This window comes from Lepidochelys olivacea (assembly GCF_965140295.1).
Source record: "Lepidochelys olivacea isolate rLepOli2 genome assembly, chromosome: 13".
NCBI classification, from domain to species: Eukaryota; Metazoa; Chordata; order Testudines; family Cheloniidae; genus Lepidochelys; species Lepidochelys olivacea.
In genome coordinates this window covers 36,836,723-36,855,480 of record NC_140423.1, presented here as the reverse complement: position 1 = coordinate 36,855,480, position 18,758 = coordinate 36,836,723, and the positions used below count along the sequence as shown (strand labels likewise).

Genomic DNA, 18,758 nt, shown 5'->3' with positions numbered 1-18,758 from the left:
CAAATCCCCACCGCGGCCCCGCCTCTTCCCTGTCTCCTCCCCTGAGCACACTGCGTTCCTGCTCCTCCCCCTCCCTCCCACAGCTTGTTATGCCGCGAAACAGCTGTTTGGCAGTGGCAAGCGCTGGGAGGCGAAGCGGGAATGCATTGAACTCAGGGGAGGAGGCAGAGGCAGAGGTGAGGTGAGTTGGGACGGAGGGGGGCAGGGCAGGGAGCTTGGCTGCTGGTGGGTGCAGAGAACCCACCAATTTTTCCCCAGGGGTGCTCCAGCCCTGAAGCGCCCACAGAGTCGGTGCCTATGGCCCCTACAGACAAGCTGACGCCGCCTGAGCAGACCAGACCGCTGGGCTCTGCTCTCCCAGACTTACCTACTAACTGTTCCTTCCCTGCAACCTACGATGGCATCAGAGCTCCCGGCTCCCCCATTACCTGCTAACCCTGACCTGCCCCGACATCCCCTGCTCAGAGGCGCTTACTCTCCATTGCAGTGAGCAGCTGTCAGCACAAAGTTCTCTGACACCAGGAACCCTCCGCAGCTGTAATGCTTGTTTCCGCGTTGTATATCCAGCCAGGCCATGAAGGGTCTGGAGTGGGGCTGGGCTTCCTGGCCTCCGATGATCTCACCTCGGGGGAAACCAGACTGACACAAAGAGTCCCCATTGTCTCCTTGGGCTGGGCTGGGACTGAGCTCCCCATCCTGAAGGGGAGTCCCCCAACCTCATCCCACCCCCTGTGATGCTCTCCCTGGGGGATCCCTGTTCCTGGAACACTGTCCCCTCCTCAGCTCTCCCCCAGACTGCGGATGTGGTTCACCCTGCCCCCTCCCTACTACAGGTGTAAAAAACACCCCTGGGCTTCTCTGCACTAAGATACCCAGACCCACAAATTTCAAGGCCTGGAGGGACCATGGTGACCTCCCAGCCTGACCTCCTTGGGCACCCCAAAGTCAGAACCCACCCAGCGACTCCTGCCTCCACCACAGCCCCAAGTCCCCTGGCTCCCTGGTCAAAGTTTGCACCTTAACACATCGCTGTTATTTGCTTTAGGGTGGCACCTAGACTGAGATCAGGGCTCCCCATTGTGCTGAGCATTGCTCAGACCCCAAATCCCTGCCCTCAAAGACAGGTTTCAGAGTAACAGCCGTGTTAGTCTGTATTCGCAAAAAGAAAAGGAGGACTTGTGGCACCTTAGAGACTAACCAATTTATTTGAGCATGAGCTTTCGTGAGCTACAGCTCACTTCATCGGATGCATTCAGTGAGCTGTAGCTCACGAAAGCTTATGCTCAAATAAATTGGTTAGTCTCTAAGGTGCCACAAGTACTCCTTTTCTTTTTGCCCTCAAAGAGTGTCCAGTTCAAACAAACACAGGCAGAATCATTCTCACGGTACAGACGGGGAAACTGAAGCACAGTGAGATTGTTCCTACCCCTGTTTAAGGGGATTGGGTGCTCAGTATCCATCCGTCCTCCATGAAATTCCCAGCCCTGGGGACTGGCCCATGAAATCCACAGGGAGCCTGGGCTGAGCTAGGCACTTGCTGGTGACACTGGGCACTACTCTAGGTAACTCGGGAGGGTGGAAGACCACGAGTGTCAATGAAGCCCCCTTGCTCCAGACAAACTGAAGCCCCTCTGCTCCTTGGACTTTCTGTGACCCTGCACAACTCTGAGGAAGCTAGCACACAAACAGGCAGGTTTGCACACGGCTCGCTAGCCAAGGCCAGCTTCGGCCTGGGAAACATCTAGATAAGGCAGAAATGTTTAGCAAAAACTAGTAACAAATAGACCCAAATAAGGCAAGGCTCGGGCAATGCTACCGAGGAAAAACACAACTGGCTGCTTTAGCTGATTGGCTATGGTATTGTACAGGGCAACAGGTAATTGGTTGTATAAGCTTGTGTAGTGAAATAGGAAAAGGTATAAATTGTATACTGTAATCTGCATTTGGGGCTGCAGGATTTGAGACAGTTCAGTCTCCCTGCAGCCTATCTGAAGCTTCAGATAAATCTCTCTGCTTCTCCACCCTGTTGTGGTCATTGGCGCGACGCATACCAGGCAACGAACCCAGCTGTTGCTTGCCTCGGGCACTCTGTGCCGGCAACAAACTGGTCCCAGATTTCTTGGGTCCCAGCCCTGAGCCTTAGCCCCACAGCCGGCCTCCCTGTCTGAGGCATGGATTGGCAGAGGGGTCCCACAGGAGCCGGTGGGGGCTGGGACACCCAACCCCTCAGGGTGCTCTGAGAGCCCCAGCCTCACTCACTCCCTGTCAGTGGAGGTGCCGTCCCCCTGGGGGATTCACATACACAGAGAAGGGAGCATTAGTGGTCCAGCCATCCTCCATCCCACCTTCCCCAGGGGCCAGTCCTGAATTCTCCAGCCAACCCCCACGAAGGTCTTGGATTCCATTTGGTGGCCCCTACTGTAGCTACCTGCAGGATCCAGATAGCGGGTGGGTCCAGCACTGGCAGGATGAGGAGATGGGTCTGGAACAGTGGTGGGCAAACTTTTTGGCCTGAGGGCCACATCGGGGTGCGAAACGGTATGGAGGGCCGGGTAGGGAAGGCTGTGCCCCCCAGACAGCCTGGCCCTGCCCCCTATCCTCCCACTTCCCGCCCCCTGACTGCCCCCCTCAGAACTCCCAACCCATCCAACACCCCCTGCTCCTTGCCCCCGGACCGCCTCCTCCCAGGACCCCACACCTGAAACGGCCCCCCCGGGATCCCACCCCCTATTCAACCCCCCCAACTCCCTGTCCCCTGACTGACCCCCAGCCCCATCCACCCCCGCCCCCCTGACAGGCCCCCCAGGACTCCCACGCCCTATCCAACCCCCCCTGTTCCCCGACCCCTGACTGCCCCAGAACCTCCCCCCCATCCAACCGCCCTCTGCTCCCTGACTGCCCCCCGGGACCCCCACCCCAACTGCTCCCTGTCCCCTGACTGCCCCCCGGGACCCCCTACCCAACTCCCCCACTGCCACGCGCACGTGTGCACCACCACCGCTCCCTTACCATGCCGTTCAAAGTGGCGGGAGCTCGCAGCCCTGCTGCCCACGCGGCGGCGTAACTGCGGGGGAGGGGAGACAGCGGGGGAAGGGCCGGGGACTAGCTTCCCTGGCCAGGAGCTCAGGGGCCGGGCCGGAGGGTTCCGCGGGCCGGATGTGGCCTGCAGGCCATAGTCTGCCCACCTCTGGTCTAGAACCTAGTGCTGTTGTTCTAGAATGGATGGGCATGGGTGTGCATCAATCTAGAACTGAACTGTTGTATCCTTGCGGGCAGCAGTTTTAGGAAGAGATCACTTGAGACACAGAGAGCTGTAAACCTGAAAAGCAGCCATTTATTGCCACATACTGAGCTGACCATCCAGTCAAAACTGGCTGGGCTATCCCTAATAATCTGACGCAGGTGCCATAGCAACAACAAGATTCTGTTACCATGACAATCAAATACACAACATAAACTACTTGTATATGTAGATGAGGATCGATCTAGACTGGAATTGTTTGATCAAGATTGTTGGGGACACTGGGGCATGGCCACTAGGTAACTCGAGGGGATGGAAGACCACGAGTGTCGATGAAGCCCCCTCGCACTAGGCCCAGGTGTCCTTGGCCCCCCCTCCTGGCTGGAGGCACTCGCAGCAGCTCTGCATACTAGGCCCAAGTGTCCTTGGCCCCCCCGGCCTGGAGGCACTCGCAGCAGCTCTGCGTGCTAGGCCCAAGTGTCCTTGGCCCCCCCGCCTGGAGGCACTCGCAGCAGCTCTGCGTGCTAGGCCCAAGTGTCCTTGGCCCCCCTGCCTGGAGGCACACACAGCAGTTATGCTGAGGATCTGCAACAGTATGTTGCAGAGTCAGACTGCCTGAAACTAAGCAAGGCCAAACAGGGGAGATATGGAAGAACAATGCTGAATAAAGCAGCTTTATGTATAGTTTAACAAATGATACAGAGAACAAGGGCACTAGCTGGTAACTGGATTGGCTGGCTCTATGGATACTTAGGGCAGCTTGCTATTGAATAAGTATGCTAAAAAAAGGATGTATAAAAGCCTGTGTAACTTCCTGCTCTGTGTGCAGGATTTGAGATTCTAATCTCCCTGTACCTTTTTGAAGTTTCAAATAAACTTTTCTACTTCTCCACCCCGTTGTGATTATTGAGTGAAGCATACCAGGTAACGAACCCCTGCTGTTGTTTTGCCTCTCGGCACTGGGGCTGGCAACAGGATGAATCCTGAATGGACCGAAATGGATCCAGCAACATATTTGTGCATCTGCTTTGCTCAAGCAGGGACCTCAAATACTTCGGGAATGGCTCTAGATAGGCAATGGTGGGTCTGTATGGGGATGAGTGGATCCCATCCCTCATCTGTCAGACATGCCAAGTCCATGAGCAGCATCCCAAGGAAAGTGGTGGAATTGCTGAGCTGGGACTCCATCAGCAGAGATGCTTAGGGAGAGCGATATAACTGATACCAATCAATATGGTTCCATGGACAGCAGGCCTTGTTAAATGAAGATGATGTCGTTCTTGGACAACATTACAAGGCTGGTTGATAGAGGCTACCATGCTAAGGGAAGAGAAAGATTTGGACTCCTGGAAGACATTTGCCAAAGTGCCGCATGACTTTCTCCTTGAGACACGGTAACATCAACATGTTTTAATCCAGGTGAAATGGGTTAGAAACTGGTTTGCTGACTGCGTGCAAAATGCAATGTTGAATGGGGAATTAAAGGGGGTTTCCAGGGGATCCCACCAGGACCTGTTCTTGGCCCTGGGCTCTAAATCAGTTCATGCTTTTATTTCTGGCAGGTGCCCCAGTTCAATCCCTGGTGTATCAGCGAAGAAAACAGCCATCGCAGTCCAGCTCCTATAGCCACATTGCCAGCACTTCTTTTACTCTCTGCTTCGCCAACTCACCACTTCTCGCCCCTCCTGTCTCTCGCACGTGGAGAACAGCTGTCCCACCTAGCAAAGCCCCAGCCCCAGCCTTTGCTAGTGCACCCAGGGATGTCAATGGACCCACGTGGTTTGGCATCTACTCCAGCTTTTCCACATGCCTGTGTGTTGGATGCAATGGCTGTGGGTTCCCCACATGGCTAAAATGACTTCCTTGCATTGATCTAAGAAAGCAGACGCCCCGCCCGGAACAAGGTTTGCCCCAACCCCCAACAATAACATTGGACCATCTCCTCCCCAGGCGCTGGACCCCTGCTTTCAAATGAATGGGGATGGGGAGACCACATCTCCCAGGCACCCCTGACAGTCTCAGCCTGAAGACAATCAACTCCCCGCATCCCATAGTTAGCCAATGCGAACCCCTGAGCACAGCACTGGGAGATCAAGGGAAGAAGAGATCCCCTGGGGTTTAGTTGACAGGCACCTGTCACCATCAATGATGGGCAAAGATCATGCTTTAGAAGGCTACAGGGCACCAGCTATGCAACATCTGGAGCCCAGCACAACTAGCCCTCATGTTTCCAATATTTGGTGCCTCAGTTGCTGGAAGCCATTTCCCTCTAGGGAGGGCAGGCTTCGATCTGGCCCAAGGTCAGGGGGCTGGCTGGTTCAGGGATGGGGAGCTGGGACATGGGTCTTTCCTCTCAAGGTCACCCCGGACCTCCTGTCACAGTCCCTTTTTGCCCTTCCCCAGATCTTCTTAAATGGTCTGTGGCTAACACTGATCAGTATCAGTGCCAGGTGAGACAACACGCCCCGATCCCCTGTAATAGCCTGTACCTTTATGTTCAACCCTTTACAGGATTGTGATAAATTTCATACAAAATATGCCTTGTGAGGTATCGTTTGAAAAGTCTCTCATCACATGTTCCTGCAATCTTACAGGGTGAATTGGCTTCAAGTCAGGATCCTTTCCCCAGTCCAATGCTACTTCCTTTATACTTTCGGTGTTGTGAGAGCCGTGGGTAGAGAGAAAGAAAGAGATCGTTTGGGGTGTCTGCTCCACCTTCTTGTAGCTCTTTCTCTTCTTTGAGAATTATCTCCAGCTGAAGTTTACGAGACATAAAGTCTGTATGGAAAGGAACCCCAAGCTGCTTCATTGTCTAGATGTAGATTTGTTTGCCAACACCCTCTTTCCTGCCCAAGAATGGCCACTTAACCAGGTGATGGTCCGTTTGATTTTGTTGACACCTGGCTGAGGCATCACCTAGCCTTTTGTCTCTGGAGAACTGGTTTGTGGCTGCTCCCCAGATTTGGAGTATGTCGTAGTAAAACCATACAGTAGAATCTTATAACTTTATATGCCACATATATTTTACCCAGACAATAATGATTTTTTGAATGATACCAGACAAGGCATACTTTGTACAAAAGTTATCACAGTCCCGTAAGAGGGGTGAACCTTGGGGTACAGAGTGTCACAGGCCCCTAGATACCACCCACTGAGTCCCCATCCCTAAGACTTCCCCATTTATCCCAAAACCCCAGGGGCCCCTGATTTCATCTGTACTCATCAGCTTGAGCCCCGTGGGGCAGGAGAAAGGCCATGGGGAGCAGGAGCAAGATCTGTAGCTGCATGTTCAGAGTCAGTGCAGGGAGCGGTGGCAGGAAACCTCAGGGTCACCCACACACTCATCCAAATGCAGAGCTCAAGAGTCTCAGTCTCCAACCACAGCCTGTGTGGTTGGCTGTGGGGAAGGACAGAGCGTGCAACAGCCCAGCAGCTGGGGATCCTGGAAACTGCATGGCTGAGTTGCTGGAGAGCTGGATGTATGTTGCCCAACTGGAGCACTGCCCAGCTCAATGGATGCTGCCTAGCTGGGGAGGCTACAAAGCTGGCTCCCTGGACTTCTGCATGGAAAAGACCCTGCTGGGGATATGTCTAGGAGGATCCAGGACTACTCTGGATGGAGGCTCACATCAGTGCTTCTTCATAGAATATCAGGGTTGGAAGGGACCTCAGGAGGTCATCTAGTCCAACCCCCTGCTCAAAGCAGAACCAATCCCCAATTTTTGCCCCAGATCCCTAAATGACCCTGTCAAGGATTGAACTCACAACTCTGGGTTTAGCAGGCCAATGCTCAAACCACTGAGCTATCCCTCCCCCCTCTTGGCACATCTGGGACTCTTTCTCATCTGCCCCATCCTCACTCAGCTCTCTGCCCATGTCTCTGTGCTGGGAGCCTGGGGTGAAACTGATTGATCTCAGTGGTGGGGAACATGGCCCTTTGATCTTTCTCATGGTGGCCCAGCCATGAGCAAGGTGGGGCTGCACAGACCAGCCATCGGCCTCGATCATAGCAACAATGGCAAGAGGGCTTCTTGATGGGCATTTCTACACTACAATCTTAAGTTAACATTCAAAAACCAAAAATTGTTAGGTCCATTTGCAGCCACAGTAGTTATTCCTGTGGCTGATGTCAGCACTACCTTCCAGAGCCTGGGATAGAACCCAAGGGTCCTGGTTCCCAGGCCCCCCCACCACTCCTACCTAGATACTCCATTCATCTCCGAGTTGGGGAGAGAAACCAGGAGTCCTGTCTCTCAGCCCCCTGTGACCCAGAGGCCCCATTTGGTGCCAACCAATGAAGTGTTCACTGTCCTTCACAAGCCACTCAGGTCTCACACCCGACAAACTCACTACACCTAAGACATCATTTCCCTGGGGCTAACCCACATCATAGCAAGGATCTTTGAAAGTATAAAAGAGGGGAAGTGACGTCATCACTTGGCCTCTCTCCCCCTGCCCTCCCATCTCAACACCTAGAATCATGTCAGGAAGACAAAGGCTTTGAGCAGGGGAAATTTGGTCCCAGGCTGGAAAAGAGTCCAGTTTGTGTATTGATGATCTGTAACCTGCTTGTACCATCTGTCAGAGTGAGAAAAGCTGTTTGATTCAAATCCTGCTTAGTCTAAAAGTTTAGGATATAGAAGGCATATTTACCTATTTATTTCTTCTCTAACCTTTATGTCTCCCACTTATAATCACTTCAAATCGACCTTTCTGTAGTTAATCAGTCTGCCTTGTATTTTACTTAAAACAGGGTGTTTTGATAGAGGTGCTTGGGAAATCTCAGCTTAGTTTACAAAGGATAGTGTGTGTCCTCTCCACATCGAGGGAGAGGCAAACTGGGCAACGAGCTTACACTGGCCAGGCTTCTGACCAGTGCAAGATGGTACAGTTCTGGGGTGCAAGGCTGGGGAGCTGGGGTGAATTAGCCAGAGCCTCCATATTGATGGTTCATGAGTGGCTGAGAGAGTATTCATGTCACTCAGTTGGGTATGTCCTGGTCTGTGGATGCTGTGTAAGTGCAGGGCCTGCCAGAGCCTTGTAGTTTGACATCAGGATCACAGTGTCAGAGGCAGCCCAGGCTGTTGTGTTTGGAGGGGTCAGAGGTCCCGCAGGCCAGGTTGCACCCCAGAGACCCCATCACAGCGGTGCATTGAGCAGGGTGAAATGCACAGCTTGTTGTCCTGAGTGAGATTTGTACTTCATACACTGGTGTGGAGATTTTTAAGTGAGACTTTAAGTGTGCATGCCGAGAAAAGTCAAAGAGAAGGTTACTGGTTTATTATTTTCTGTTTACTTATTTTGGGGAAAGGAAATAGGGACAGGAAAAGCAGAAAGATGGGCAAAAGTGATGCAGTTGCAAAGTTGGAGCTGTACAGACTGCAGGTGGCAGAAAAAGAGAAAGAACATCCCCAAATCTTGGAGCTAAGGGAACTGGAAATAGGGGCTCAGAAGCAAGCTGAGGAGTTTGGACATCAGCAAGCCCTAGAGCTAAAAACCCAGGAAGCTGAGGAAAGAGAGAGCAAAGGCACCAACTGGCTCTGGCAGACCACTTTTCAGAGTAGCAGCCGTGTTAGTCTGTATTCGCAAAAAGAAAAGGAGGACTTGTGGCACCTTAGAGACTAACCAATTTATTTGAGCATAAGCTTTCGTGAACTACAGCTCACTTTATCGGATGCATTCAGTGGAAAGTACAGTGGGGAGATCTATATAGACAGAGAACATGAAACAATGGGTGTCACCATACACACTGTAAGGAGAGTGATCACTTAAGGTGAGCTATTACCAGCAGGAGAGCAGTGCGGGGGGCAGGAAGGGGGGAAACCTTTTGTAGTGATAATCAAGGTGGGCCATTTCCAGCAGTTGACAAGAACGTCTGAGGAACAGTGGAGGGTGGAGGGGGGGAATAAACATGGGGAAATAGTTTTACTTTGTGTAATGACCCATCCACTCCCAGTCTCTATTCAAGCCTAAGTTAATTGTATCCAGTTTGCAAATTAATTCCAATTCAGCAGTCTCTCCTTGGAGTCTGTTTTTGAAGTTTTTTTGTTGAAGAATTGCCACTTTTAGGTCTGTAATCGAGTGACCAAAGAGATTGAAGTGTTCTCCGACTGGTTTTTGAATGTTATAATTCTTGACGTCTGATGCCCCTCTGCCATGTACATTGGTCAAACTGGACAGTCTCTTACGTAACAGAATAAATGGACACAAATCAGACTTACATGCTGGAGGCTGGGTGTGAGCAGACCGGGAGTGGTGGGTCTCAGAGTGAAGCAGTGTGAATGACACCCTAGGTTGCAGAACTGAGGGAACACACTGTCCAACAGTCCAGATTGTAGCCTGGGGAATGTCACAGTCCCATCCCCCACAGCAGTGGGGTCCTCCCTGGCCTGAGCTCTGGGGTTGTCTCCCGTGGGATAGCAGGCCCAGGAGGTACCAGCTTTTCCCGCAGGCAGTCGGAGTCTGTCCCAGCCGCTCCGGCCGCTCTGCCCTGGTCCGTTATTAACCCCTCTGGGCTCAAAGCCTGTCCCGCACAGCCAGGGCTCCACACGCCGAGCGGTGCCAGCATCGACTCAATCCCTGTCACAGGAGCAGGTTGAGGCTGGGGGTCAGGCTGGCCGTTGGTGTCAACTCCCCTGCCATAGGCACCCTCCAGGTTGTTTATTCTCCTCCCCCACTGAATTGCCACCTGCTCCATCCTCTCCCCTGCTTGCCTCTTGGGGATCTTATCTGTGGGGTCCATCTCCCCGTTGTGCTCCCGCTGAGCTAGGCTGGGGGCCTCTGGCCACAAAGCAGCATGTTGGCAAGAGGAATTGCCAGAGGGCAGCTCTGCTCTAGGACGAGGAAGAAACGGAGCAGACCCTGCACAACGAAGGGCTCAATGCCAACCCAGGGCACTAGGAAACTGGGGGTGACGTCTGGTGCAGAAGGGAGTTGGGTGAAGGGTAGACTAGGCCTGGGGGGAATCGTGGGAAGGCATTGGAGAAGCACCAGCCCTGAGTGATCCAGCCTGTGTTTTCTCTCCAAAGTGAGTGAGTTAGAGCCTGAGATCAAGCAAAACCTGGGTCCTAGCTGACAACCCCAGTCAGGACACTTGGCCCTGGTCCAAAGCACCTCCAGGGGTTTGTGTGTGGACTGTAGCCACTTAGGGCTCAGCCTGGGTGAGCTCTGCAGTGAAGACAGACCTGATCTATCGATCTATCCATCCCCACACACCGCGTCTATCTATCTATCTATCTATCCATCCCCACACACCGCGTCTATCTATCTATCCATCCCCATACACCGCGTCTATCTATCTATCCATCCCCACACACCGCGTCTATCTATCTATCTATCTATCCATCCCCATACACCCCCCTATCTATCTATCTATCCAACCTCTCTCTCTCTCTCTCTCTCTCCTATTTGTCTTCTGATTTAGCAAGGTGCATAATCAGGTGTCTGACTTTAAGCACTTGTATATTCTGATTGGATGCAAAGGGGCTACTCACATGGGCTGCAATGTCGGAATGTGCTCAGTGCCTGGCTGAATTGGGGCCCTTCTCCCCACGCGTCCCCTTTAACTGTAGTTTCACAGCCCACAGCCCCCACTCCCAAACCCGCACTCAGAGGCAGCCCACCTCTCACGGTCAGTGAAACACTCAGGAGTCCAGACACCAACAGCAGCTGCTGCAAAAAGCCATTTAGTGTATCACAAGGTGTACCTGTGGCCCACAGGGCAGGGAACGTTGCACATTTTCCTCAGCGCTTTACAGAGACTATCCAGGGTCCAAGCAGAACGGAACGTGGTATGTGGTCTCCCTGGGGGTGGAAGCTCCAGTCTGGCCCCAGGGTGGGGGACTGGCTGGCTCAGAGGGGTGGGGAATGGGACCCGGGGCCTTTCCCCATTACAGGGCGCCGTCTCTGATCTGGCCACAAGGACTGTGTTGATCATAAATCAATGAATAGCTCGGCCCAGACTAAGAGGGAAGTCTGATCACATGTTTGCAGGAGCAGGTTGGGTAGCAGAAGGCTGTGGCTGGCCAGGGGCTCTGTGTTGCTAGATTCCTCTCATGGTGTCAGTGATCCAGGGCATGAAGTGGGAAATCCGTGTGTACACAGCAGGAGGCGCGATGCTGTTCCTGATGCACTTGGAGACGATGCCCTCAGCCCGTCCACGGCACACGAGCGGGCCTCCGGAATCGCCCTGCCCCAGAATAAACAGGGAGATGAGTTTTAAAGCACTGATCAGGACTCCAGGACATCACTGTTTGGGCCATTAAAGCCGGAGCATCTTCAAAAAAGAAATGAATTAGCACTGAGAAGCCCAAGATGGGGGATTCATAGAATCTAAGACCAGAAGCACCATTGTGATTATCTAGTCTGACCTCCTGTGTGATGCTGTATAAAAATAAAGATGATTAGTTACAATAATTCAGTCACTATGGTTACAAAATTGCAATCAATCTTGTACAAAGCATGTCTTGTAAAGTATCCTTGTAAAGGTTATAATCTGTTAAGTGTGATTATCCTGTTTAAATCCATGTATCATCGTTGTATCTGAAGTTATGAATATTGGCTAGGTCTATCTCAAATATGTTTTGCTCTTGGGTGACCCCCACCAGGCAGATTTACATCAGGACTAGCCAGCCATGTGTTGATGGCCCATTAAGGATATCAAGGGACCTCTTCAGAGGACTCCTGAAAGAGCATATGGGTAATGGAGGCCCAGTGACCCAGCAAGGCATGGAAGGACATGGGATAAGGACTCGTGATATAAGACTCCATCTTTTGCCAGTAACTTTCCATGCACTTGGGCTGAAAGTATAAAAGTGGAGATGGTGACATCACTTCTTTGTCTTCATCCCTGCTTCACTTCTCTGGACTGTGATTTCTAACAAGGAAGATTTGAACAATGGACTGAATGACCCCACAACCTGTCTGGGTGACCCACAGAAACTTTTTGCAAGCTAGCCAATTTATCATCACTACTATGAACCTGATCTACAGACTCTGAAAATCACTTGTAATGTATATGATTCTTTTAACCATTTAATAACAGTCTTGTCTCTTTTATTTCTATAATAAAACCTTTAGTTTTTAGTTACTAAAGGTTTGGCTACAAGCATGATTTTGAGGTAAGAGCGGAACTATAGCTTGACCTGGTGAAGTGGCTGATCCTCTGGGATTAGAAGATCCCTATATATGATGAATCTGGTTTTCTGTAACCTCTCAGCATAAAGACCAGTTGCCTGGGTGGTAAGCCAAGGGCTGGACACGTGTTTTGGCTTCTTGTTAATCAGTGTGGTGAGAGAGAAGCTCACTTTTGTTACTGGCCTGGTGAAATTGAATTATAGAATAAGCCATCAGTTTTGGGTTGTGTCTGCCCTGGTTTTTGTACCAGACTGTCCTGAATTTGGCACTCTCAGCTGTGACCCACACTAGGCTGGCATGACACAGGCCATTGGATGGTCCTGAATTAATTCCTGGTTAAACTAGAGCAGATCATTTAAAAAACCATCCAGGCTTGATGTTAAAATTGCCAGTGATGGAGACTTTATCATCATAGCCGACGCCAGCTGGTGGGACCCAACAGCTCTGCAGTGCTAGCTGGGGCAGCTCATGCCTTTCGCTCTGGATGTCCCTGGATCAATCCCAGATGTGTCACTCAAGATGTGTTGTGTAAACGGGGAGTAGGTGGTGGGGATTGATCTGAAGCCTCCGAAGTGGCCGGGGCTGAGGATGGGACACGGGAGGTGATAGAGAGGGTTCTCCCTTTCAGGAGCTTGCTCACACGGCCAGGGTCTGAGTGATCAACGCGTTCTGGGCTGGGAAGGAATCTTTCCCCCAGGTCAGAGTGCTGGGGACCTTGCAGGGCGCAGGGGGGTTCACCTTCCTCTGGGGCATGGGTCACCCATTGCAACAATCTGGGCACATCTCTCCTAATCCATTTCCTGCCACTGTGGGGCCTCGGGCATTGGTGGCCCCTCAGTCCCTCCTGTTCTCTGCCTGTCGCCACCACAGGTTTGTCTCCAGTGGGCAGTGCTTAATTTGTGCCCGGGCTGAGCCCCAGCATCGCCAGACTTGACCGTCCATATCGCTGGCGCCTCTGGGCCTTCTGCATCAGGTACGAATGTAAAAAATTGCTTGAGTCCTGGCACCTAATTGCTTAAGTCCTGACACCTCTTTGATTACAAGTTAAGCCCTGCCTGTGGGCCGTGATGCCTTGGTCACATTTTGGCTGTTGGTTTTAGTGTGCGGATGCTGGGCAGGGTTGGTGGCCTGCGATCTGCAGATTTTCAGACTGGATGATCTGGTCTGGTCTGGCCTCAACTCTGCCATGCCATGACTCCGAGGAGGGGCTCGTCTAGGATTTGAAAGATTGAAAGAGCCAGCTTGGGGCTGTCACTGACTGTAGTGCTCAGGAATTGGGTGATGTTCCTGTCAACAGCGTGGGAGCCCTCCAGTGGGGCTCACACTGTCCTATGTCTCCTACATTACCGGAACCCGAGCAGAGCAGCCGTGGGCTGGGAGCCAGGTCTCATGGGTTGTGTGTTGTTAATGAATGTCATTATTTGGACCCTGCCACCCTGTGTCATTCTTTCCACATTCCCATGGCGTGTGAATCAGGCAGGGAGGGGCCGAGGGATACCCCTGGCCAATGCGTGACAATAAGGAGGTGAAGGTGTCAGTGTACGACCTGGGTGGAAGGCTCTGCAGTAGGATAGGCATGTTACAAGGGTCTAGTCATTTAGGGCTAGACAATCAATAGGGCTGAGTTCCCACTGCACTTGCCAGGCCCCTGTGAGCCCTGGCTGACCCCACAATGCGGCTGAGGAAGGACAACCAGCAGCAGGAGCCCAAGCCAATCAGCCACTTACCAGATAAATTGACTTCTGGTCATCAGGGTCCCCTGCGCACAGCATGCTGGAGGAGTAATAGTAACGGTACCGCTTGTAACAGGTCTCATCGCTTATCACCAACAGGTTCACTTCCTGAAGGGTGTTGGGTGTATCAGTCAGGCTAGTCCTCCCCCAGCCAGCCACGCTGCACATGGTCCCCGGCCTCACTCTGCGATGAGCAGAAGTCAAATCAATCAGTCCCACCTCTTCAGTCAGACGCGCCTTGTGTTGCAGCTGTTGGGGCAAAGAGGGGAGGGGAATGAAACAGCCCATGAAGTGCAGTCAGAGTGTCTGTGTGTGTGTGTCAGATGGAGACAACTCAGAAACTCAAGACTCAAGGGGCAGGGGGATGGGATGGGCGTGGAACCTGCAGCAGTAGGAGGTCCTTGGGGGCAGGGGGATGAGAGGGGGAAGCTACCTGCAGCAGTGTGTGGTCACTGGGGGTGGGGTGATGGGAGGGGGACTATGTTCCCTGTAAGTTGCACGCCTGCACGGCCATGCAGGAGGCCACCAAGGGCCACACAGGTGTGTACATTGCACTCACGGGTGTGGGGTGAGGTGGGGGTGGTGATGGGGGAGCTTGGGGCATGCGGGGCCGCAGCAATTCCCCCAGCACCAGGGCTGCGGTGCGGCAGGGAGAGACGCCTCTCCGCCCTGCCCACTTGGGGGGTGAGGGCTCTGAGGTGGGGCCAGGGATGAGAGGTTTGGGGTGCAGGCTGCCCCAGGGCTGCCACAGGGAGAGAGGACTCCCGCAGCCCTGGAGCTGCTGCAGCTGGGAGAGATGCTCTCCCCCAGCCCAGGTGCTTCTTCAGGGAGAGAGGGCTGGGGGGAGTCCTCTCTCTCCGCTGCAGCCCTGGGGCAGCCTGCACCCCAAACCCCTCATCCCTGGCCCCACCTCAGAGCCCTCATCCCCCAAGCCTCAACCCACTGCCCCAGCCCTGAGCCCCCTCCCACACTCCGAACCCCTCGGCCCCACGCCCACCACACATTCCCTCCATATTGGTGCACATAACAATATTTATTCTGCACATGGATGGTAATAATTAGTGAGAACGTTGGATGGGGCCAGTATCGGCAGCAGTGTGAGGTCACTGGGGTGGGGTGATGGGATGGGGATGGTACCTGCAGCAGTGTGAGGTCACTGGGGTGGGGTGATGGGATGGGGCCAGTATCGGCAGCAGTGTGAGGTCACTGGGGGCGGGGTGATGGGATGGGGATGGTACCGGCAGCAGTGTGAGGTCACTGGGGTGGGGTGATGGGATGGGGGCCGGTATCGGCAGCAGTGTGAGGTCACTGGGGTGGGGTGATGGGATGGGGCCGGTATCGGCAGCAGTGTGAGGTCACTGGGGTGGGGTGATGGGATGGGGACGGTACCTGCAGCAGTGTGAGGTCACTGGGGTGGGGTGATGGGATGGGGGCCGTACCTGCAGCAGTGTGAGGTCACTGGGGTGGGGTGATGGGATGGGGCCAGTATCGGCAGCAGTGTGAGGTCACTGGGGGCGGGGTGATGGGATGGGGACGGTACCTGCAGCAGTGTGAGGTCACTGGGGTGGGGTGATGGGATGGGGCCAGTATCGGCAGCAGTGTGAGGTCACTGGGGTGGGGTGATGGGATGGGGACGGTACCTGCAGCAGTGTGAGGTCACTGGGGTGGGGTGATGGGATGGGGGCCATACCTGCAGCAGCATGATGTCATTGCTAATGGTGTCTCTGTTGTATCGCGGGTGCAGGATCTGGCGCCTCACAGGTATTTTCTGTTGGCTCCGTTCCCGTTGTCTAATGTTATGGGCTCCCAGTGTGACAGTGATCTCGCTGTAAAACCCAGGAGCAATCCATGGGGCGTTAAGGGCAGGAGCGTATGTCAGGGGCAGACGGGCACATGAGGGTCTGACTCATGAACAGTGACATGGAGGGGACGGGGCAGCCTGGGGCTGTCAGGCTGAGGTCCTGGGCTCAGCTTCTGCCAGCAAAAATGTACATACCACTATACACATTGCCAGCTCTCATCCGGCTCCGTTGCTGGGGATTGGCTGGTTTGGAGGTGTGTGTGTGTGTAGGGGGAATGGAACAAGGGGCATTTCCCTTCTAGTGGGCACTGGTTGCAGCATAAACACTTGCCCAGTGGCATTGGGGTCCCAGCCTCTGCCTCCACCAGTCCCTTGTGCTGTTCCCTTGAGCTGCTTCACTCCTTATTGTTCTCCCCGCCCCTGGGTCTCAGCTCCCATCCAGCATGATCCACACAGGGGTCTATGCCTAGCTCCCCCTAGCTCAGAGCCCTGCAGAGCTGTCCTGGGGCTGTGAGCCCCTCCCTGCCCTGATCTGGGCAATGGGCCAGACCCCAGTTGGTGTCAATGGCCATAGCCCCATTGATTTACCCAGCACTGGAGCTGGACCATGGTTTGCCGAGGCCCCGAGAAACACACTGACGCCTCCTGAGCAGATCAGACCCCTGGGCTCTGCTGTGCCAGCCTGTCCTACTAACTGCTCCTTCCCTGCAACCTACTATGGTGCAGAGCTCCCAGCTCCCCCATCACCTGCTAGCGCCTGACCTGCCCCGACATCCCCAGCAGAGAGTTGCTTACTCTCCCTTGCAGTGAGCGGCCGTCAGCACGAAGTTTGTCTTCACCAGGAACCCTCCGCAGCGATAGCTCTTGTCTCCGCGTCGTATTTCCAGATTGGCCATGTAGGGCCTGGAGTGGGGCTGGGCTTCCTGTCCCCCAATGATCTCACCTGTGGAGGGGAGACCAGGTTCATACAAAGAACCCCATCGTCTCCTTGGGCCGGGCTGGGACTGAGCTTCCCATCCTGAAGAGGAATCCCCACAGCCTCAACCCACCCCCTATGATGCTCTCCCTGGGGGATCCCTGTGCCTGGAACTCTGTCCCCTCAGCTCTCCCCTAGACTGGACACCCCATGGGACTGGGAGGTAAATCGAAAGATCTGTCCTCGCTGGGTGGAGAATCAGTGCCAAATGCACAGGGAGTGGGTCAGTAATTGCACTGCCTTGAGTTAATGGCATTCAGGGCCAAGGTCACCCCAAATTAGGCCAGGCAAGCCCCAAAAGGGCACTGACAATCTTACTGGCTAAATTTCCTTCAGTCAGGTTCCATCCCCCAGTCTAATGCTGCTCCCTTTGCACTTCCAGTGTTGTCAATGCCGTGGGTAAAGAGACAGGGAGAGATCGTTTTGGGCATCTGCTCACCCTTCTTATAGCTGTTTCTCCTCTACAAGAACCATCACCAGCTGAGGTTCATGATACAGAAAGTGTGTGAACAGGAACCCCAAGCTGTTTCTTTGTCACAATGTAATTTTTTCGCCCATGTCCTCTTTCCTGCTCAAGAATGGCCACTTAATCAGGTGATAGTCCAATTGATTACATTGACACCTGGCTGAGGCATTCGCTAGTCTTTTGTCTCTGGCGAACTGGTCTGTGGCTGCTCCCCAGACTTGGAACATATCTTAGTAAAACCATACAGTAGAATATTATAACTTTAGCTGCCACACATATTTTACCAGGACAGTAATGATCAGCAAAGTATGAATTTTAGACGATACCTCACAAGGCATGCTTTGTATAAAATTTATCATAGTCCTGTTGTAAAAGAGGTGAACATATGGGTATAGATTGTCACAGGCCCCTAGATAGCACCCACTGAACCCAATCCCTGAGACCCCCCATTTCACCCCAAAATCCCAGGGGCCCCTGATCCCAGCCGTACTCACCAGCCCAAGCCCCGGGGGGCAGGAGAAAGGCCATGGGAAGCAGGAGCAAGATCTGTACCTTCATATTTGGAGTCAGTGCAGGGACAGGTTTCAGGTTGCATCCGATGAAGTGAGCTGTAGCTCACAAAAGCTTACGCTCAAATAAATTGGTTAGTCTCTAAGGTGCCACAAGTACTCCTTTTCTTAGTGCAGGGACAGTGCATCTGCCTCAGGCCTGGGGGCTTTATAGACTCAGCAGGGGGGAGATCTTGGGGGCAGAAAACCTGAGGGTCACCCACACACTCATCTAAATGTAGGGCTCAGGCATCTCAGTTTCTAACCACAGCCAACCACGTGGGGTGAGGGGAAGTACACGCCCTGTGTCAGCCAGGAAGCCTGCATAGCTGGATGGATGCTGCCTGTCTGGGTCTCTCCACAGCTCAATGGATGATGGACCACTGAATGGAGAGGACCCCGGTGGACATACGTCGAGAAGGATCCAGGGGTTTTCTGGTTGCCAGCTCACAGCCGTGCACATCTGTTGGCTCTTACTCACCTGGGCCCATCATTGCTCAGTTCCCTGCCCATGTCTCTGTGGTGCAGTCAGTGGGTGACAGAGACAGATCTCAGTGGTGGGTAGGAACGTGGCCCTTTGATCTTTCTCAGGGTGGCCCAGCCGAGAACAGGGTGGGGCTGGGCAGAGCAGCCGTGAGCTCCGATCACAGCGACTGCGGCAGGAGGGTTCCTGAGAAGCCCCCTGGTGAGACTTTGACCAAGTGAATGGGATGTGGCAGCCTGTGTGATGATGTACAGCTGGGAGCTATGACTGTGCAGCACCAGAGGGGAAATGACACAGCACAGATAGGGATAGAACCCAGGAGTCCTGGCTCCCAGCCCCCTCTGCTCTAACCCACTCCCCTCCCAGACCCCACT

The 18,758-nt window shown here is 53.5% G+C and overlaps 1 protein-coding gene across 1 annotated transcript; it reads right to left on the bottom strand.

Annotated features, from left to right (window-relative positions):
* Nucleotides 1-10,918: 10,918 nt before the first annotated feature.
* Nucleotides 10,919-18,504, bottom strand: LOC311529765 (mast cell protease 1A-like). The gene is made up of 5 exons (XM_084645965.1): nt 17,847-18,504; nt 16,706-16,853; nt 15,800-15,935; nt 14,104-14,358; nt 10,919-11,429 (listed from the first exon to the last, which is right to left on the bottom strand). Exons 1-5 carry the CDS (start codon nt 17,908-17,910, stop codon nt 11,283-11,285), a joined length of 750 nt encoding a protein of 249 aa, XP_084502091.1. The 5' UTR covers nt 17,911-18,504; the 3' UTR covers nt 10,919-11,282.
* Between the last annotated feature and the right edge of the window lie 254 nt (nt 18,505-18,758).